Raw genomic sequence first — 22,111 nt, forward strand, 5'->3', positions numbered from 1 at the left:
TGGAGCTTGTGGTCATATCACATGACCTTCATCAGAGGCTCTGAAAATGGACAGGAGTGACAGGACAATGGCGGCAGAGACCAAGAGGAGGCTGGGAGAACTAATTTCTAATCAATAACGTCCTGTGAAGACGCTGATCATTGTTCAATAACGAAAACATCTGATTAACAGATTCAAATTTGACATTACAAAAGAGCTAATGTTTATTTATTGGAATAATGAAAGTTTGACTTAACTGTGTGTGTATTGATCTTATTGATTGTTTGTTGTGAGGAAATTCTTGTCGGTGTTGCTGTCATTGACGCGTGGATGATGGACGACACCTTTCCACACAACACACAGATCAGCTGAGAGACGACCGTTTATTCCCAGTGTTTTAAGTTTGGGACCAGTCGAATCCTGATGTTCTGTCGTCAGTCAGTTAATCCTCTCCATCTTCTCTCAGTCATCACATCTGGTTCCTCTGCTGCCACTTCAGATCACATGTAGAGAGACTGTGCCGTCAGAGAAGATTTGTCAGTGTCTGTGCAGGCCTATATGATGCTCTCACTTCACTGTCATTACCATGGAGACTAATATAAGCAGTTGCCATTATTAAACTTTTTTTTTTCTTCCTGCACTTCTCCAGAAATGTATTAGGAGTTTTGTAGGTGGGCTGAGCAGAGACGTGAGATGTGTGAACTGTGGAGCTAAATATAGAGCGACCGCAGATCCAGACGCTGTTGATTAGTGGAGCTGTTTTGACTCTTAAACGTCTGCATTTATGAAACACTGCGGTGGATGTCTTGGTATTCAGCTCCTCACTGAGACGAGCTTCTTTTCTCATTTGTGTTTATGTCCGTGTTTCACTGTGGAGACGATGGACAGCTTGCAGTGTTTCATTTTAGACAGGAAAAACAGAATCCCTCAAGTCCTCTGTGGCGAAGCTTTAAAAGCCTGACAGGAGAGGAAATGACATCAGCACATTTAAAAGCACTAACACGCAAAACACAAAACAACCTTAATGATTCAGCTTTGATAAAAGCTTTCACATTTTCTTTTTTAATCACTCGCTTCTCTCTGGAGAAAGATTTGGTTTTATTCCACCAATATCTGATACATTTTGGAGAAAAAGAGGCAGTTAAGAGTTTTTTCTTCAAAAAAACAAAAAAACAATGAAAAAGCAAATCATTTACCTGTAGTTTAGCAGAGACCAAACCTCACTTATATAACCCAATGAAAACAACATGGATGAGTCGTGAGTTTTTTTCTCATGTCAACCTGAGATATCACCAACTGTTCCTCATTTCCTTAAAAATCCCTTCATCACACTGGAGGACTGGTGGCTGTGTTCCAGGCGATGATATAAAAAGTGCAGGATACACACTCTGCTGTTATTCCCACTTTCATTGCTACTTTATATAATGAGGATAAGGACTTTTCTGGCTTCTGACTTTTCTTTTCAGTCATTTCCCCCTGTTCCTGTGCACCGTGTTATTCAGTGGGACGATTTCCTCAACTCATCAACAGGTTTCGTTTTAACAAAACAACGAGTTTAAGTTTGTCTGGATTTGAACAAGTATTCTTCACAATTAAGAAAACAACATCAAGTCCACGGAGCTTTCAGTCATATGACATGATCTTCATCAGCACAACGTCAGGCAGTCTAAAGAGGCGCTGGATGATTCTGATTAAACCAGGATGAGTATAACAAAATCTATCTGAATAAAACATGATCAGTAGAACATATGATCAATAATAATGTTTGTTTAAACTGCATCTGACTAATTATAGTCTTTCGGTTTGTCAGGCAGGATGTGTGTTTTCAAATCTTTATTGAAAACCTCTCGTCGTGACGCCGTCCTCTGCTGATGCCAGCGGATAAATTCAGCTGTCAAGATCATGTGTCAGTTACATAAGGAGCGTCCTGCAGCTGCAGGGGATTAACTGCCTTGCTCAAGAGCACTCTGAGGTTTGAAACAGGTTGTGGAAGGGGCTCTTCATATTTTTATCAGACTGTCCTGTTGACAAGGGCTGTTTTCATTCCTCTTCTTTATCTGTCTGTAGGACTGGATTAACCTCTTGGGGGGCCGCAGGGCTGAGATGAGCTGCAGGCCCCCACTGACCCTCCTGTCCCACATTTCTCTTACTCTTTGTGCTTTGTGTTTGGATGAGTTAGAAAAAGATTTATTTAGGAAGATGCAACAGTTAAGTACAAATCAAGTGAAATTGAAGTGAAGTGAAACTCTTACACAAGAATAAAGAAATGATTTTACAATTGCTGTTCACTGAATGAAGAGGAGCACTGTCGTACATTTAAACTAGATCTAAACTCAGGTTCCTAAAAGATGAGGCCTTGGTTTGGTCTTAATGAAGGGGCCACCCTAAGGTCCCTATCATTCCAGTTTATGTTGTGCCTTAATGCTGCAGACAGGATTAGAAATTACTCATTTTGCAGTTATTCAAATTACCACAATGTAACTGCTTCATTTTCAGCTGGGGGCATTTTTCTCTTTTGCCCAGTTGGTGATCTAGTCTTTTTTTCCCAGGCTGTATTATGCATAAGTCTACTTTATATGATTCCCTCCTGTTACATGTTGTGTGTGTGTGTGTGTGTGTGTGTGTGTGTGTGTGTGTGTGTGTGTGTGTGTGTGTGTGTGTGTGTGTGTGTGTGTGTGTGAGAGAGATTCTGCACAGTGCGTTTACAGTGACTCGGCCTCTGCCGTGCGCAGCACCATGGACAGCGCACCGACATGTGCAGCTGAGTCCGCACTGGAGCGCAGGTTCCCCGCTGCTGCTGCTGCTGCTGCTGCCGGGATGCACAAACACTGATGTGACCATATGACTCTAAGTCAAGTGTCCATACAGTGAGTAGGAGTGGTCACTGTGGGAGGGGTCGCTTGGTGAGGGGGTGGGGGGGTGGGGGGGGGGGGGGTGATGCAGGCACTTGCGCCCCAGCAGATTTTCACCCGCGGAGAAAAAGCTTTGCTGGAGCGTGGAGAGATGCTTGGGCCTGAACTCAGATGATTCGTGACACTTGGAAACAGAGAAAAACACAGAGGCAGGAGGAGCAACGCCCACCGATTAGAGTCTGGAGTGTGTGCAGACTTAAAATGTGGAGCCTTCAAAATACGAGCAGTTCGTGACACGCACGGTTCACTCAGAGGCCCCTGCACCACGAGGGAAAACACGGGCATTGTCATTGTCTTTTTTCCCCCCACATCAGCTGAAAGTGACCAGCGGACAGTGGAGCTGTGGAGCTGTGGAGCCGTGGAGCCGTGGAGCCGTGGAGCCGTGGAGTGCGCTTGGATGTGCGCAACGGAGCATGAGTGCCACTGCGGACGCGGAGCGCTCTCTGAGCTTTCATGATTTTTTTTCATCCGAGCACTGAAGTGTCTGACTTCTCCTCCGCTCCAACTTCTGCATGTCTGGACACAAGATATATATATATATATTGAATGTGAGGAAACTCTTCGTTGTGATGGAACCTGTTGTCGACGAGGGTTTGTTGCGTGCTTGGAATATTGTTGCTCTTCTAACAAGTGATCTGATCCAGGAGTAAAGCAGCTGAGAGCGGGGACAAGCCTGTGAATCTGTTCGGTGCCATGATGTGCGCATCGTGTGAGTAACAGTTCCGAACTTCCTCTCCGTTACTCTGTGACTCTCCCGTCTTATCGACGACTCAGCACATTTGTGATGAGGATGGCCGCTGTTTGCGAGGAAGATGTGAGGATTTCACGGACAGTAAACTGATGTCTTCTTGTCTCAGTGTGGAGAATGGCTGCTAAAAATAGCCGGAATGCTGACGAGGTTACAATGAACAGGTTGGTGTTTAGCTGAAACTTAGAGACATGTGGAAAGATGCTCAGTTTTAGGACATTGTGATTCACATCACAGACAAAGTGAGAGTGGGGCATCAAAGGAAAGAAAGGAAAGCATCGTTTATTTGGTTGGAAGCGTTTATTCAGATCAGAGCAGTTCACTTGAGGAGAACAGAGACCAACAGGCGATCTTGGGAGCAGCTTGTTGATGGCACTGCGCACCGGGAGGACTTGGTTTGGGCAGGTCTTGCGCAGGGTCTCTCGGCTGCAAGGCTCCTGGTCCAGGCGATCTAGCAGTCTCTTGTGTCTCTCCGCGAACCAGGAGCAGGATCTGGGGGTCTGTCACCGGGATCACCACAAGGCGGGGGACTTCCACCGCTGCTCCGACTCCGGCGTCCACCGCGGCCACCGTCACCGGAGCGCACCTTTCTGCGCCTCCGCCTCCAGGCGCTGCCCACACGGCTTCCCCCACGCTTGCTGCGCCTTCCCGGGGAATCCGAGGGGACATGAGCCCCTCGGTCGCCGGTTCCTGTTGGCCATGAAGCGGCAAAACGTGCGGACCTTGTCCCTGATCATTTGCACGTTTACATACCTGCTCGTCGGGGCCGCCGTCTTTGACGCCCTGGAGTCCGACTTCGAGATGCGGGAAAAAGAGCAGCTGGAAGCCGAGGAGAAGCGTCTCCAGGGGAAATATAACATCAGCGAGGATGATTACCGCAAACTGGAGACCATCATCATGGAGGCAGAGCCCCACAGAGCCGGGGTGCAGTGGAAATTTGCAGGGTCATTTTACTTTGCCATCACAGTTATAACCACCATAGGTAAGTGTCAGTCTCCATTAACGCGTGTAACAGCAGGGTAACAGAGCCTCCATCATCATTACAGGTGCCTCTCAGGGTCTGATCACTGTTGCGCAACAGGACAAGGTTTATCAAGAGCGCAGTGACATTGTAAGGCAGTAAAAAGGCTTCGTGGGCACATGTTCACATTCAGAGCAGCCACACACCAGCGACCCCACCCCCAACATTTACACTGAGCCACGGCTCTATAGATAAAGTTTTTAAGCAACACGTTGCAGCTCTCTCTCTCTCTCTCTGTCTCTCTCTCTCTCTCTGTCTCTCTCTCTCTCTCTCTCTCTCTCTCTCTCTGTCTCTCTCTCTCTCTCTCTCTCTCTCTCTCTCTCTGTCTCTCTGTCTCTCTGTGGTCCGTGGGGGGGGGGGGGGGGGGGGTCAGACTGCGAGGACGGAGCTTTGTGTCAAACACGAGAACATCTGGATGTGTGCACTTGTGTAAAAGCACCTCTGTGAGACGGAGGAGTGACGTACAGCGGGTGGCGCGGCCCGGGTGCAGCTTTCACCGTGATTCAACTTGTGGCGTCACCGGGCTGCAGCTGAGAGGTTGTAGCGGTTGTGCGGGGGGGGGGGGGGGGGGGGGGGGGGGACGGGACGGAGGCTGTGTGGAGCGGCAGCGGCAGCAGCGGCAGCGGCAGTGTTGTGGTGCTGAGAGGACAGCTCCTCAGACTTCAGCCGCAGGCACGACCAAACCTGACGTCACTTCTACTGATCTACTACACATTTCGTGTTAGTTCCCCATGGTGTGGTCCCCCGTGAAGGCCCCCTTTACTACAACTAGTGACAGGCAATATTAAAAAAAGATTAAAAGCCTGTTGGCACCAGTCGATCCACTTTTCCTTCATGCATTTATACTTCAGGGTTTGCTCCTGAAAGGAAGCGTTCATTACATCTGGGTTCACGCGATGATGCGTTTGCGTCACATAGATTTATTTCAAGCTGTGAAGGAGGAGGTGGTGGTGGGGGGGGGTTAACTGACTTCCTCTTTGTTTACGCTCCACAATCAAAACGCGTCCCTTCTGCATTTTAATCACCGCGACGCTGAATGAAGCTTTTGCTGAATTCATTTGGAAGTTAATTGAATTAATTCTACTGCAGGGAAAAAAGGAAAAAAACAAAAAAACAAAAAAAAAACAAAAAGAAGAGAAACGCCAGTTTGAAATGCCAAGTTGAAATGAATTGAGCCTTTCAGTCAGAGTTAGAGGCCGCACAGACACAGCGCGCTTTTCTCCGTGATGGAAGTCAGACGCTGTTGTTCCAGATGAGGACCGTTAGCCGGGGGGGTGGGTGGGTTGGGGGTGGGGGGGCTAATGCACCGGGCCTGTCCTCCAGTTTGCCGGGCAACACTGGACAGGGACGGCTGTTACGGCGCAGTGGAGGTGGACCCGCTGTTGTTTCCAGGCTACGGCGACGAGAGCCATTGTAATATTCATGCTCTGTGAAGTGGCTTCCATTTACTGCAGCGGCCTGCGTGGCCTGCGTGGCCTGCGTGGGGAACCGGACCCGGTCTTCAGCTGTTATCACACCCTCGGCGGCGGTGACAGCAGCGCAGGACGCACTCTGACTTTTCACTGTCAAATGTTCCAGCAGCGACCCTTTATCTGACTCCTGGTTTTAACGGAGGCTCCGGGGAATAGAAAGGCGACTCAGCGCTCAGCTGTTTAGATTCAAGCTGGAGAGGACAGAGGGTCTGTGTCATCGTGACAGTGATGAGATAAATCTGCTTATGTGTCTGGAGCAGACAGCAATAAGAATTTCATTGTTCGAGGCTGTAGTTTATTTAGATGCAACCCCGCAAATACACAGCTGTGGAGTTGTAAAAGTCCACAACAGAGCAACAAATGTGCAGTCATCTGCAGCTGAAACACTCTCCAACAAATCCTCTAATTACTCCTGTTTGAGTTACACTTGCTGAAAGCTGCAGAGCCCTGCTGTTTCAGGAGGTCACCCAGAAATCAGAGTTTATATTTCTGACCCACTGTGAAAGATTTAGGTCTTCAGTAAGAAATAATGAGCTTGAGGCCGAGAGGGGAAATGTTGGGAGATATTGGGAGATGGACTAATGTTCTGCTGGATTTGGTCTTTTTGTTGGGTTTGTAAAAGTTGTCCCTCGTTTATGAAATGGTCAACGCTGCTTATTAGAGCAAAGGGCTGCTGTGTGTCTTTAGTTTAGTTTATTGAAAAACAAGAGGGAACTTCCCATAAAACTGAACATTTTTTATACAAAAAAGGACCAAGAATTCTAAAATAAAAGCAGTGCCTTCATTAATGAAACAGTGGGTGGTTGTCTGCTCATATTTTAGTGGTTCGCAAACATTTTCACATCAAGGACTCTTACCTGACACAAATGAGACCACGGGCCCCCATCTGAGAAGATTTTTGCTTTTAGATGTTTTATTACAAAGAGCATTTGAGACCTACGACCAAAACAGTCACACATTCGGTCATTGTGTCACATGTGGATGCAATTACAGTGAAAATGAATTATGTCCCCTTCTAATGAGGACCCCCAGGAACCTCCTGAAGGACCCCTGTGGGTCCCTGGGCCCTACTTTGAGAACCACTGTTTCAGGGGGCATGATAAGTTAGTCAGTGATATTTCAGGCTTGGAAAAGATGGGATTTGACATTTTGATATTGGTTTTATATCTTTGTGGTTTGTCTGAGTATCCGGACTTCATACGCTTCACCTGACGCTCTTAAACCCAGATCTCAGAATTATTCACAGGCAGCGTTTGACTCAGCTCTCAGGGCTTGAGGCAGCGCAGCTTTGATTTGCTGAGTTCACTCCATGGTTGGACGGCCCCGCTCAAGCTGACAGTCTGAGCTCTGTCACCTCGCGCTCGCACCTGTTAACTCCTCAGAGGGAAATTTCCCCCTTAGAAATAATGAAACTAGATTCATACTTCTTCTCTGTATCAGTGGATTTTCACTTAATTATTTCGGGCCCCTAAAAGTGAAAGAAGTGAAAGTAGCTTTGTGTGAAATGAAACTGCAGAGATAAGGAAACTATTTGGACTGTGTCAACTGTGAGCTGTTTGTGGAAACTCATTAAATTTAGTGTCATCATCTGGGACGGTAAAAATAAGATACAAAGATGTCGGTTAAGATATGTGGGGCCACTCGCTCGCAGGCGGATGTGTACGTTCACAACAGTAAATCACGAGAGAGACCAAACACTGCAGGAGAAACCTAACGACACAGTCCAGCCTCATGTGCACGTGCACAGACAAACATTCGCTCATACACATTTATCATTCAGTCATTATGAGGCTGAGAGCTGTGCTTTACTCTTCATCGTTATTATGCACTGGAGATGGATGAAGACACACAGTGTCACAGACGGGCGACAAATTAAAGGTGAAAATGTGTTGAATCATCTGCTGCAGCCCTTGCAATCACCAGATCTTAACCCTGCTCAGCACTTACAGGTGCTGTTGGAGTGACAGTGCTCTCATCCTCACCATCATCATCATCATCATCATCGTCAGCAGATTGGGGAATATCTTTTGTAACACAAGTGTTCATCCCTCTGGTAGTGTTTTAAAGCCTTGGAGAGTTTATTTAGAGGTGGGCTGAAGCCTGTAGTGGAAACCTCAGTGAGACAGTTTATGTTGGATCTTTGTCGCCCATACATAGAGTATTACTGTGTGTGTGGATGCAGATGTGTTGGCTTCATGTGAGCAGCATCTCCTCTTTCCCCTGCCTCGTCTCCCTGCGCTGTGTTCACTCATCCTGCTATCATTGTTCTTACTTTCATAAAAGATTAGTTGAAGCAAGAGAATAATACAGTGAAAATGTAAAAGTTAAGGTTAAAGATACGTAAATCTAATGTATATCAGTCTGAAGTCAAACATATGCAAATGTAAACCAAGTCACAGAAAGTCAAAGAAAGAGTGATGTGACTGTTGAGGGACTGTTCAAAGTCTCAGCAGCTGCAGTGGTGATATTAGTGTTTGCATCAGTACAGATGTCAGAGCAGAAATACAGCTACCAGTGGCTTTTATAGTACTGATGTTGTACTAACCACAGTAGTATATACAATATATTATTGGAAGTAGCGGCAGTTGGAATAGCAGAAGCTGCAGTACTGGCAGTAGTAGTAATAGTAATAGTAGCAGTTGAAGTAAAAACAGTGATAGTAGTATTACTAGCAGAAGTAATAGTAATAGAAGTAGTAGAAGTATCAGTCTTGGCAGTAGCACTATAGTAGCTGTAGTAGCAGTGGTAGTAGTAGTAGTTGTAGCTGTATTGAAAATGTCAGGAATAGCAGTAGTAGTAAAAGTAGCAGTACTGGCAGCAGTAGTAATAGCAGTACAGTACAGTAGTAATAGCAGTACTGGCTTTAGTAATAGCAGTACAGTACAGTAGTAATTGCAGTACTGGCAGTAGTAATAGCAGTACAGTACAGTAGTAATAGCAGTACTGGCTTTAGTAATAGCAGTACAGTACAGTAGTAATAGCAGTACAGTACAGTAATAATGTCAGTACTGGCAGCAACAGTCTACTGCCTGTGTGGCCTCATCAGACAACACAAATTATCCTGCGTCAGATCCACAACGCTGCAGATCCTTCTTCAAACAAAACCACCAACAGTCACAAAATAGAGAAAAACCCATTTCAACCATTTTTACAATCAGATTTTCAGACACTGATCAGAAACATGTAGCTACTGTATCATCATTACAGTATTGGAGAAATCTGGATGAATGCTAATTACACATCCATTCTGCCTTGAGACATCTTGTTATCTTTGCTGACAGAGTAAATAAGCTTAAACACATCGATTAAAAAGAAAAAAGCCCTTTGAACGTTTGATCATTGTGCACCAGAATATTTCAGGGTTTTGTTGAGCAATTTCATGGAAAATTGACTCTTAAATCCACAAGCTCACACTACCTGTTTTTAAATCTATCTCAACACCACAACAACTTATCTACCCAACTGTGAAACTACAGATCTTTCACCTCTAGATTAGCCAGATACATAACGTATAATGTGTGGTTTTGTTTAAATGTTGTATATTGTACATGTCATTTTGGTTTGGACAAGATTGTTTTGTCAAATTCATTTTAAAAAAGGTTATTTTTAATTGAGGTGATGTTGCAACACAATATCATCCTTCCTAAAGACTGACTGAGGCTCTTTAGCTCAGCAGTAACAGCAGCAGTAGAGACTGTACCTTGAATGTCTTTGAATGTCTTTGAATGTACGTCAGGCAGGCAGATTCAGTCTAATAACCTGAGGCCTCACCTTACTGAGCTTTATTGATAACACTAAACAAAGTCTGGTGGTTATCCATGATCAGATGCTCATCTTCATTTTCGTCACACCTTCATAAGCACCAAGAGCACCAAGAAACAAAGGCCTGAAACAGGAGCCCAGCTGTGATACTGTTAGCACGTGTCAGAGCAGCTGTCTCCAGGGTCCCGTCTCAGCTGCCACGATGAGGTCGAAAGCTCACCCCTCACACACCCCTCCATCCATACCGACCTGCGAGTTGACTCCACTTATTCCTGTGACTAATGTGACACTTAGTGATGACAGCATGTGGCGAGGCGTTCTCACCAAAACTGCTTAGACGGAGGAAAGCGACTCCAGCGTGCAGCAGTGTGTGTACACACACGTACCCTCCTCATCGTGGTGGGTCGCTGGTGTTGCTGGGAGACCAAAGACAGCTTAAAAGGTGAAAGTCATCTCTGTTAAATGTCTGGAAATATCAACATGTGTAGGTACAGTAGATATGCAGCATGTGGTGTGACTGAAACTGGACCTGAAGACTGAGACCAGTCGTATTTTTTCCTCACTGTAAAATGTTGCTGCTGCAGCGAAACATCAGCAACACTCTTCATGAAACACAGATGAACAAAGTTTATTCAGGGTGAGCAGCACTGTTAGGTCATTTTAATGGCAGACAAAAGGTAATTGCTTTTTAATGAAAAATGTATTCGCTACAAACAATAATTGTGTTCAGAGTCTTGAAATTAATTGGAGATTTTACAGACGGGTTGTTGCAGTTGGAACTTGCGACACTTTGCTCATGAAACTGATGATGTCATACTTAGGAGAAGGCAAATGTAATGTAGATAATACCAGAGAAATGTGATGGCAAACAGACCAGTAAGCACCTCATGCCACTGAACAATGACTGAGTGAAAGTAATGTATTAGCATCGCAGTGTTTGGTTAGCATGAGCAGAAAAAGAGGAGAGCACCACCTGCAGAAAGAGAAAATCAGATAAACTGTCAGATCCAACCAGTCCTCCACCCTGAACAACCGCACAGGTTGTCTTTTTTTCAACCGTCTGATATGACTAATACCAGACCTTGGTTGTCATGGTTACAATAATAAATATGCAGACTGTACCAAGAGTGGTGTAGGTACCTTCATTGCCATGGTTACTATAATGAAGGTCATAGCTTGGTCAGGTGTAGGAAAAGATCATGATTTGGGTTAAAATAAGTACTTCCTCAACATTAGATGATCATTGTTGTCATGGTTACAATAATAACAACAAGGTTAACTTTGTCGAACAGTCATGGATAATAGAGACAACATAAACTGCTACTTTCATATTTTGTTGACCCATCAATCCATCCACCCCAGCCTCCTCCTGACGTGGACTTTGTCGCTTTATAAAATACGTCACCACACTTTTCCCTTTGCTCCTGTCATAATTACTACGACCACTAGATGTCACCTGACAACAAAAACCTAGCTATGGATCATAATAACCAGCTGCACAGACGACCTATGGGCTTGTTTTTTTACAGGACAGTCTTTCCAGACTGCTGGACACTGTGTTTAACTGACAAGTTATCTCTAGGACGGTCAATTCAATAAGCCTTTTTACTTTTTTATATTTGATTAAAAAAAACTGGATGATAACAATCATGGAACAATGTGAGAGACAAGTAAAAGTAACATTTTTACAGTTTTAAAGTTTGCAGAAATAAAAAATAATGCAGATGCAAAATATCGGTTAGTTTATTTTGTGAGATGTTTGAGTTTGTGGACCTGAATGAGCAAAAAATGCTAAAAATGAGTTTGGTTTGTCTCTATGAGCAACTCCTGTCACATTAGATTTAGTCATTTGATCTGATGTTGACAGAAGAATATTGACTAGTGCAGCTTTAATATAAGACACATAAAACCCTGGATGTTACTGCCCACACTGAGACAAGAACTTACTTTCAGAAATCCCAAATAAATATTCCAAATGTCATCTTAACATGAGTCACTACTTTTGAAAATCCTGTGTGATTATTTACATAATAGTAGAGCCACATGCTGCTTTTGTAGTGCTATACAAGTGGGTACTGTGCTCACGGATAAATTCATCACCCGTCCTTTTCTGATGAAAACGCTTTGTGAAGATGAGTCAGTGCCGTGTCTCTGTACCTTATTGTGCTGGTCACAGTTTCCATTACGCTGCGCAGCGACTGCCCCTCGCAGCTCGTCTTTCTGCAGGATTTCTCCACTCGTGGTCACATGTTAAATCCAGTTTATGTGCCAGTAGGAAGAGTCCACTCAAACAGAGTGCATTATGAATCAACCTATTAAAAAAAAAAAAAAAAAGCCATTACAGAGTGTATGGCTTTTTATGATATTTATAAATGATACAGTGGTAGACTGAAAGGTTGGTCTGTCACTGCAGATCAAGTTTTTTCCTTGAAACTGCTATTTGTTATGTTGAGGATGATTTTTATGCCTCTAGTCTACAACATACAATAGTTGTCAGGTGTGTTTAGCCTCCAGTTCATCCCCACGTAGTCTGGTTTAGCATAGTTAGCATATTGTGTATCATTTAGAAACATGTTTGACACAAGCAATTAAACAATATGGTGCCTATAAGCGTTAGGGTATTTAAATCTAAAATCTTTTTGCATGTGATGAATGTGGACAGTGATTGCCATGTGTTATATATCTGTGTGTGTGAGTAAGGTGGGGTAGGGAAACACACAGATTGTCTTTCTTCACTGCTTCCTGACAGGAGCTGATTGGAGATCTGGATGAACAATGTCACTATAGTTGAGGGTCATTATCTTCTTTGCTTTTCCCAGCAGGCAGCAGACTTCGTTCGTTCCCAAACAGAACCTGTTGATGGTTCTCCAGCTGAGTTGGTGTCCTTTATCCATCCTGTCATTTGAACACCAAAAAGCACAGCCACCAGCACGGCCAATAAGCCCGCTTACTCATCTGAATCTTCCTGATGACATATGGGCTGTAATACCCTGGGTTTGCCATTTCTTAGTATGGATTATGTAAATCTCCAATAGATCACGGACACAGGATCTCTTCTCAAGCAGCATTAATAAAATGATTGATATTGATTGAAATTTTAAATACAGGTGATTTGCTCATTCATGATGCATGACACTGAGTTTCATAACAGGTGTGTATATAATGATTAATGGCTTGTATCATGTTTTTTTTTTTAATGGTCTGGTTAGAACTGCTTCGATTAAAGGGGCAAATTGTAAACTCAATGGAGGTGTTTCTCACTGATTTGACAAGACTTTAACAGCCATCTTAGTAAAACACAGCTCATCATATAACAGACATTAAAACATAAACTCAGCAGCAACCTGTTTTGTGAAAGTGAAGCCCAGCTCTTCATGAAATCAGAACTAATCATAACAAAGCTTCCCTGTGGATGTTTCTGAGACATGTTCTGGGTGTTTATACCAAACCATGTGGTTAAAGAATCAGTTGACCAACATTACAAAAAGACATTTTTGTCCTCACTGAATTTGAGTGTTATCTAATCATTGGTTTTATTTCACCAGGTTTTGGGACATCCACAGTGAGCAGCGTTTGACAGACGTTAATTGTAGATGAACAAGTTGCTGGTTATGTTTTTTAAGCCACATTGGCAGCGTGGCTCTGTGGTTGGCAATGCTGATCTGTTGATCCACCACTTTGGTCCAGACTGAAATATCACATCAGCTTTTCAATGGATCGATGCAAAAGTTCGTACGGACACACATGGTTCCCAGAGGGTGAATCCTGCTGACTGTAGTGCTTCTGACACCATGAGGTTTATATTTGTAGTTTGAGTGAAACCTTGAGACAACTATGGGGCTGATTGGAATGATTACACACAATAGTAATTCTTTGTTGATCCTCTGACTTTTCATCTAATGCCATTGTCAGCTCAGTGATTTATTTGCCTAATAAATCCAATCTGTAAAACTCATGACGTTCCCATCAGCCTCAGCCGGAGTTGTTTCTACTCTGTTCTTTATACGGATGAAATGTGGGGCTCTGAGTCTCTCCTCTGATTGGCTGACTGTTTTCTGAGTGATCAAATAAAACCATAGCAGATTTCAGGTAAACACTCCTGCGAGAAACCAAATCCTGCAAGGTTGGATGGTGGGTCCAGGTGGGCGGGGCTTGGGGCATGGCTGAGAGCAGGGACCTGATTTGTTGTGACATCACAAAGTTACAGAAGTCCTGACGGCTGGTTTTAAGGCTCAGTTTCTGAATACAGGCTGTGTGCATTTCTCTGTGGACTGAGGCTTTGATACTTTCACAGTATTAATATAGAACCTAGACCTGCTTTATAATCAAAAACACATGGACATCTCACTTTATATATGTTTGAGGTAAAAATCTAAATTATTATTTCTTGCACAATCTGAAAAAGCACAAATCTGTTTCACTTCAAATTCATTTAAAATCTATGCAGCAATGTTCATTTTAATTTAAATTCAATGCAATTTTAAATAACAGTGTTTTGCAATTGTTTTTGTATTTTGACTTAACAGTGATTAAAGGTAAAGCAAGTTTATTTATATAGCACCATTCAGACACAATTCAAAGTGCTTTTACAGAGGCATGGAAATACATTAAAAGTAGAGCATTAGGATGACATTAAACAACAAACAGGACTATTTCCTGATTAAGTGAATATTCCTATGTCGTTATCACCTATGGTGTTATATCGTCTGGACATATCCAGCAAATATCATCAATGATTAATAGAGTATTTCAGAAGAGTTTATTTGTTTTGTTCACTTGAGATTTTATTTCATTGTCTTCAGTTTGTGAGACCAAATCTCTGCTGTAAATCGACACCTTGCTGTTTGGCAGCCGGCTGTGATTCCCACTAATGTTGGATGAATTTGTATTTGCCTTTCTTCCTGAAACAAGAGAGCTGTTAATATACTGTCTGACTGCTGCTTATTGAAAAATGATTTGAGGCGTTCGCTCTAGTTGCACTTTGTAGCCAGTAGATTATTTTCACTTTGCCGGAGCATCCTACCGAGAGCTTGATGGAGGTCTCCACACAGATCGATGGCAATGTGCTCCTGTGGTGCTGATGCTCTCTGTGGGAGTCACTTCTCTGGAGCCGGCTGCTCTGTTTTCACTGCTCAGAGGGTAAACTGTGCACACAAGGTCCCTCGGTGCAGCACAGTTTGGCCCTGTAGCTTTATCCTGAAAAAACAAATGACATGAGATATTATTAGTCCAAACAAGAGATACAAAGGACTCTAGTATGTCTAAACTATCCTCATGTTAAAGGCACATTCTTCAGATTTTACTCTGTAAAGTCAGTTTACTGTACTACACAGCAAGGGCATAGGTTTCCCATTCTCTAGCTCTCTTTTCTCATTCACATGGACACACGTGTGCACACACATATGCACCTGCTCAATCTCATTTTTAAATTATATCAAAAACATATTACAAACAATTTATATTATACAATTATAAAGTCACTGTTTTTCATTAAGCTCCTTAATTTATGGCAAAATCTTTCACTAAGACATCAGAGCTCACCTGAGAACCTGCAGCTCACCTGTGTGTCTGTGTTGCTTAGGCCGCTGCTTCAGAATAAAGTGATATCTGACATTATATCTGACAAAGAAATCAGTTGTCTTAATGACCCACATGCAGTAATAATGCTGTGCCTGATCTACTCATGGAAAGAGAGGTGGAGGCATCAAATAGTAAATATTTCTCCAACTATTTTCAAAGAAGATCAATGTTTAACTTTTAATCATTAAGTTTTAAATATAATATCCATTGATGTTAGTTTAGTCCATTGAAGATGTCTTCAATTGTAACTATAGATACTTCCCTTATCTCTCATCACTAACTGCACTGCTGCTACTGCCACTCTGCAGCTGGTTAACAATGCATAATACCATTTGAAGTATAGAGTTGCCAGATCATTGTCGATTATCCCCCATATCCCAGTCTTTCACGCTTTATCATAATAACCAATGCTTTGCAAAAAACATGCAAATCTGGCAATAGTTGCTGCATCAATCTTAGCGGTAACACAGAGCAGAGTGAAAATGGAGAGATCATTTGAAATAGGTAAATATATTGCTGGAGACATGTCGCTACTGTCCATACCCAAATATATGCCCATGCTTGTGAAGACACTTGTATAATGTTGTCTGTGGCTCTGATGATGACATCATCAGAATTATTTTCCAATTACATCATCAGGGGTTATGTCAGTTTAGGATGGGAGACAACAGATTTATAACACAGCCTTTGTAACACGGCGGTGTAGAATCTGAAAGATGTGGGAATTTAGGAGCAACATAGTGTCTGACAAAAGATGTTGTGAAGGTGCATGATGGGAAATGAAGGATTTTTGGAGCTTAACCAGCACAAAGACACTATATGTCAGGGTATCTTTGTTCTCTGCTGCTTTGGTTTTGATCACTATCTTTAGCCATGGCTGTAAGAATCACAGTGTCGGCTGATTGGTCCACCCGTTTGCTCCAGACTAAATTACCTCAATAAACATTAAATCAGTTGCCATGAAAATTTGTAGAGACATTCATGGTTTGCAGAGGATGAATCCTACTGACTTTGGCGATCCCCCGATTTGTTCTCTGGCACCTACTAGCATCTACAAGTTTGTTGACATTTGTGACTTTTAGTGAAATATGTAGACAACTGTTGGATGGATTGCCATAAAATGTGGTACACAGAATTACAACGACTTTGGTGACTGAGACTACACAGTTTTCCTGTGACATGAGGGATTGTCACATTTCAGGAGCAGTTACTTTATCTGCAAGTACATGTTTATTATAAGTGCAGTAAAAGTGCATGGTGGCATTTTCTTAAGTGCTAAAATAACTAATGTGCAATGAAGAATAATTATGAATAAGAATAAAAGGATTTGAAACCAAAACAAAAAGGATACATTTCAAAAATTCAACTCAGAAATATGTATAAGTACTACAGAGTTTAAAATGTATTTAAAGACATGAATATCAGAGATATCACTGTACAGGTGATTCTGTACTCTGGCTAAAGTGTTTGCTCGTTTACAGCATCCCTGATTTCACTGTTAACATCATAAGTGACAAAAATGAAGACCAAAACTATTAAGAATTACCCAAACTGTAATAAAACAGGTATTTACTTGAACCTTCATACTAAGGCTTGAACTGCAAAAAGAGTTCTGCATTTCCTCTCCAGATTCAAGTCAGGTACTACATCCTGACTGTGATGAGAAGTCTGAATGGCATGTGAAAATGTTCATCCGCAGCAGCCGAGATAAGCCACACATCTCACCCGCAGCTAGGACCTTCAAAGTTACAGTATCTACCTCTTCACCTCTAGGCAGAACGTACATTTGTAAATCTTGCTGTACGCTCCTAAAGTCGGTCTAATTCATGGCTCATCACTTGTCAGTCATCTTGAAGAGATATCTACCTTGAAACAGCAACTATCCTCAGGCTGGGATAAGCAGCAGGAACGAGACTACAACAAAGAGATGAACAAGCAGCTCGCAGACGTAGGTAAAATGAGCTTGAAGAGTAAAATTTGCTTCACTGGCCTGCACTGTTGTTGTTTTCCTCCATCATTGTGTGTACAACTTCACTGCACAGTGCCACTGATTTTATCCATCACAACAATGTCAATGGCTTGTAACCAGCACTTTGTGCGTCTTCTCGTGTGTGAAGAGAGAAGCCTCTAGCATAGAGATAAATGTGTTCAAATGCTCAGACTAGAAGGGCTTCCTCTCGCCCTTAGAGTTTCTTAGAGGACTCAAGTGGTGGCGACCGGCTGTTCCACTCCAGCACAGGCGAAGCTGAGTAGAGCGACAAGCACTGTGGGCTCATCCAGGCTTGAGTGGGCCAGCGTGAGTGGAGAGTGGGGTTGGCGAGCTGTTGCTTGATGAACCATAATGCCTCTTTGTAGCTGGGGGGCACAGGTCCAGGTGGTGCCTGTCTTGAGCATCTTGTAGAGAAAAGCCATGTTGTCTAAACATTGAAGAGGAAAATGGAACTAGAACGTTGAAGAGGAGAAGAAGATAGACAGAGAAATTCCTGATAAATAATGATAGACTACATTTATATAGAACAAAGAACAAGAGCAGAGTGGAGGTAAAAACAATCAAATAATTGAGATCAAATAAATGAGTATAAATTAAAAACCTTTGTCAAACATTTCCAAATACTTTCATAAAGCGAAAAGTTTTGAAAAGCAGCAGCGTTTTGTACTAATTGGAAATGGAGGAGGCAGCCCAAGATGATTCTTAAGTAAAGTGTGTTACTCTTGGTCAAGCCAAAAGTAGATGCAGGTAGAAGCATGTACAAGTTTTTTCAAATCATCAATTGATAAAAAATTAGCAAATTTTTGAAAATAAATTCAGCTGAAAGGAAGAAGACTGAACAACATTTTTGACTTGACCCTCAAAACAGAGGTTAGCATGTAAAATTACCCCTAGATTTCTTGCAGCCTGCTTAATATCATTTGACAGGTAGAGAACTGATAGAGTTAGAGGGACCAAACAAAATGATTTATTATTGTTGAATATAAAGAAATTATGGGACATCCAGGATTTAATATCGGAGATAAGAGATTAGTATGGCTGCTTGGATATGATTTTAATGTCACGTATAACAGAGGGTCATCAGCATAAAAATGGTAAAAAACATTGTGACTTTGAAAGCTCTGGACAAGAAACAGCATGTACATAAAAACAGAAGGGGTCCAAGAACAGAGCCTTGAGGGACACCACATCTTAATGGAGCTGTTTGGGAATCAGAGTTTCTGGGAGTGATGGAGAAAGTTCTGTTTGAAAGGTATGAATGAATAAAGCTAAGGGCTGTGCCCTTGATTTCAACACATGTCGTTAAGTGTTGTAAAAGTGATCGACACTAAATTAAGCAGTAATTTCTGTCTGCAGCTAGCAGTAGGTCATTATTAACAAGTGCTGTCTCTGAAATGCTCTGAAACCAGACCGAAAACTGTTAAAAATGCTGTTGTTGTTCATCAAAGATATCAAATGAGATGAGATTACTTTCTCCAGAACCTTAGATAGAAAAAGAGATTTTAGAGATTCGTCGATAGTTACCTTAGGAAAGTGGTTCTATATTAGATTCCTTTAGCAATGGGTGAAAAACAGTGGAAAATAGCTCCTTGAGCAGCTTAGTGGGGATGGTATCCAGGCTGCAGGAGGAGGACTTCATGTGTAAGATTGCACTCTCTAGCATTGAAATTGTAATGGGTTGAAAATGGGTAAAAGAGGCAGAATTAGAACAGGCATTGGATAGAATGGAAAGATCAGGTTGGATTTGGGACCAGATATTCTCCACTTTTCTTTTTCACAAAAATCATTTTTTGGACAGCTTATCATCAGGTTCCAGAGGAGTGGTGGAGAGACCACTAATAACCAAATTAATCAACTTAAAGAGAACTTCAGGATTGTGGTTGTTTCTAGAAATATAGAAATCTAAACAACATTTGATTTTTAAGTGTAATATGTGTTGTTTCAGAGTTGTTGACCTAACATTCTCGTTCATATTTTCTGCAGTGCCTTTTAAGGGCTCAAGTGTGATCATTTAGCCTGGGCAGGTTATTTGAGTTTGCTTTCAGTTTTAATTTGGTCAAGGATGAATAGGTGCTGAATGAATTTAACAGAGCACCTGGATTGAGAGGATTTATAATGGAATTAAAGGATTATGAATAAAATTAAGAGATACTTCAAGGATAATAAGCATGTCTTATTATTCTATAATCTACGAAGGGTTATCATGATGACTAAGCAGCTCAAATGTCTTGGTTTCAGAACCTCTGAAATTTCTTTTTGCCAGAAAGGTAAAAATACAAGAAATGTTATGTTATTCAAAGCTCCTGTTTCACCAACTCTTGCAAACATGCACAATAAACTTTTGCATTATGCAGTCAATAAAACAAGTGCACCTTTTACCATCCTGGCACAACGTCTGTGAAGATTACATTAATAACTTTGGATCACTAAACCTAGTGTTAAACCTAGCTTTGTGTCATTTGTGTATTTCATCTAAATAAAAATAGCATGGACACCCACTGCAACATGCTCTGCTTATTAATTATCCAACAATATTGATGCAGTTATGTTTTTTAAATTACCCTCATGAGATTTTAAAACATATATGCTGGGCTGCATTATATATAAGACAAAATGGTATCAAAGTTGAATTTTTAAACTCAGATTTTAACATGACTGTATCAAATATTGACATGAGCAAAAACTGTGGGACATTTAAATTAATACTTCAAATGCTGTTGAATATATGTTGAATTATGGATAATTCTTGTTAATTGCAACCAAAAAGATGAGATGAAACTTATTTGTCCCAAATAGAGATATGAAGGACTCTAGTATAAGTCTACATTTAAGGGCTTCACTTTAAAGGAAAATTTAAGTTTCACAATTTGGGCCCTATTTTTGTAGTTAGGCCATCATCATTACTGGTTGTAATAACATTGTATGACATTGTATGATGATGAAGTTAATTGCTGGGGTCTGGGAAAGCTGCAACATCATTCTAAGAAATCATGTGGGGCAAGAAACCTGAGCAGCAGGATGATCAGACAAACAGAGCCCCAGGTTAGCCAAACTCGTGTAGAAAGAACGGCAAATGATAAAACTATTACCCAAATGGTTTGTTTAACCATTAATCCATGAAATTATAAACAAAATTTTAGGTGAGCTTCTCTTCAGTTTTACCTTTAAATTAAGTGGTTTAGGATATCTGGCAAGCCTGTTGCTTGTTACCTAATGCCTCATATTTCGTGCCCTGTTGGACTTTGTCATAACGATGTTGCCATGTTGGCACTGAGTGCAATTTTCCTACTGTAAGAAAAACACATTATTTTGAGTCAGTCTTAGATTTACTGTTCTGATGTTGTAAATACTAGTGCACCAAACACCTGTTAATCCACAGCTGAATCATTTCCAATGCGTGAATTTGCAGAGAGATAAAAAGATTGACACCGCTCTTACTCCCTTTAGCAGTACAGAACTGAAAACCAGGAGGTGGTGAGCGTAGCTTAGCATCGTGGATGGAAGCAGAGGGATACAGTTATCCTTGGTTGGTTGCCTGGCAACATCAAGATGACAACAACAGGAGGCACTACATGAAAACATATAGCCTAAACCGTTTGGTTGATGACCTATGGGTGGAGCCTGACCATTAGTTAGGTTTTGTTGTTAGACGACATCTAGCTGTAGCAATTATGACAGGAGCAAAGGGAAAAGTGCAATGAGTATATAGAGCAACATCAGGTGGATGGATGGGTCAGTAAAACACAGGAATATGACACAGGAGAACGGCGTGTGACTCCCAAGTGAAAGTTGCAGTTGATGTTGCTTTTTTTATCCATGACCATTCCACAAATTTAACCATGTTGTTATTATTGTAACCATGACAACAAAGACTGTGTAATGTTAAGGAAGCACTTATTTGAACCCAACTAACCATCTTTTCCTAACCAAGCCATGACCATTATTATAGTAACCATGGAGACAAAGAAAGGTATCATATCAGAGGTTTGTTGGTCGTTCAGGTTGGAGGCCTGGTTCTGTCCTGCTGTTATTACAGACATTTGTGAACTGAACTACCTATGACCCCTCAACTTGCCCATGGACTCTGAACTGTGACATTTACCCAAAGTTCAACTAGGGCTTATGGGAAATGGTGTTCACTAAAGACAGCTGAAAACAGAAATACTGATTAAACAACGATATTAAGATTTTTATTATTTACTTCCCTTGTCGAGACATATTAAGTGAAGCTTGGTTTTCTGGGTAATTGCAATATTACAGGTGTCAGTCGGATTCTGAAAGAGGGTATTTATTTTTGGTAAAAAACCCTCAACCTCCAGTTTCACTCTGGCTCTCTATGGTTCAGCAACATCATGCAATGCTCCCCAGATCCACATCTTGCCATTTTATTTGACAAGTTTATGCACAGACGAAATGAACAAGAGTCAAAATGTTATTTATTAGTTTTAGGGGAGCTGGTTCATATTTGTTAACTTTGGAGAGAGCCAGGCTGAATCCCTGTGCCTGCAGTCTTTATGCTAAGCTAAGGTAATCATCTGCTGGCTCCTGTTCTATACTTACAGGATATGAGAGTGATATTGATCTTGTCATCCAACTCTTGGCAAGAACACAAATAAGCATATTAACCACCAAATGTCAAACTACACC

The 22,111-nt window shown here is 41.8% G+C and overlaps 1 protein-coding gene across 1 annotated transcript in view; it reads left to right on the plus strand.

Moving 5' to 3' along the window:
• Positions 1 to 3,456: 3,456 nt before the first annotated feature.
• Positions 3,457 to 22,111, plus strand: part of kcnk9 (potassium channel, subfamily K, member 9) — a 46,341-nt gene continuing 27,686 nt past the window's right edge. Inside the window, exon 1 of the mRNA XM_071500669.1 lies at positions 3,457 to 4,621. Within this exon, the coding sequence (XP_071356770.1) occupies positions 4,009 to 4,621 (613 nt within the window). The 5' untranslated portion in view covers positions 3,457 to 4,008. The remainder of the gene's footprint in view (positions 4,622 to 22,111) is intronic.

This window comes from Trachinotus anak, unplaced genomic scaffold (genome assembly GCF_046630095.1).
Source record: "Trachinotus anak isolate AG129_WGS33_773 ecotype Australia unplaced genomic scaffold, CSIRO_AGI_Tana_v1 ptg000016l, whole genome shotgun sequence".
NCBI lineage: Eukaryota > Metazoa > Chordata > Actinopteri > Carangiformes > Carangidae > Trachinotus > Trachinotus anak.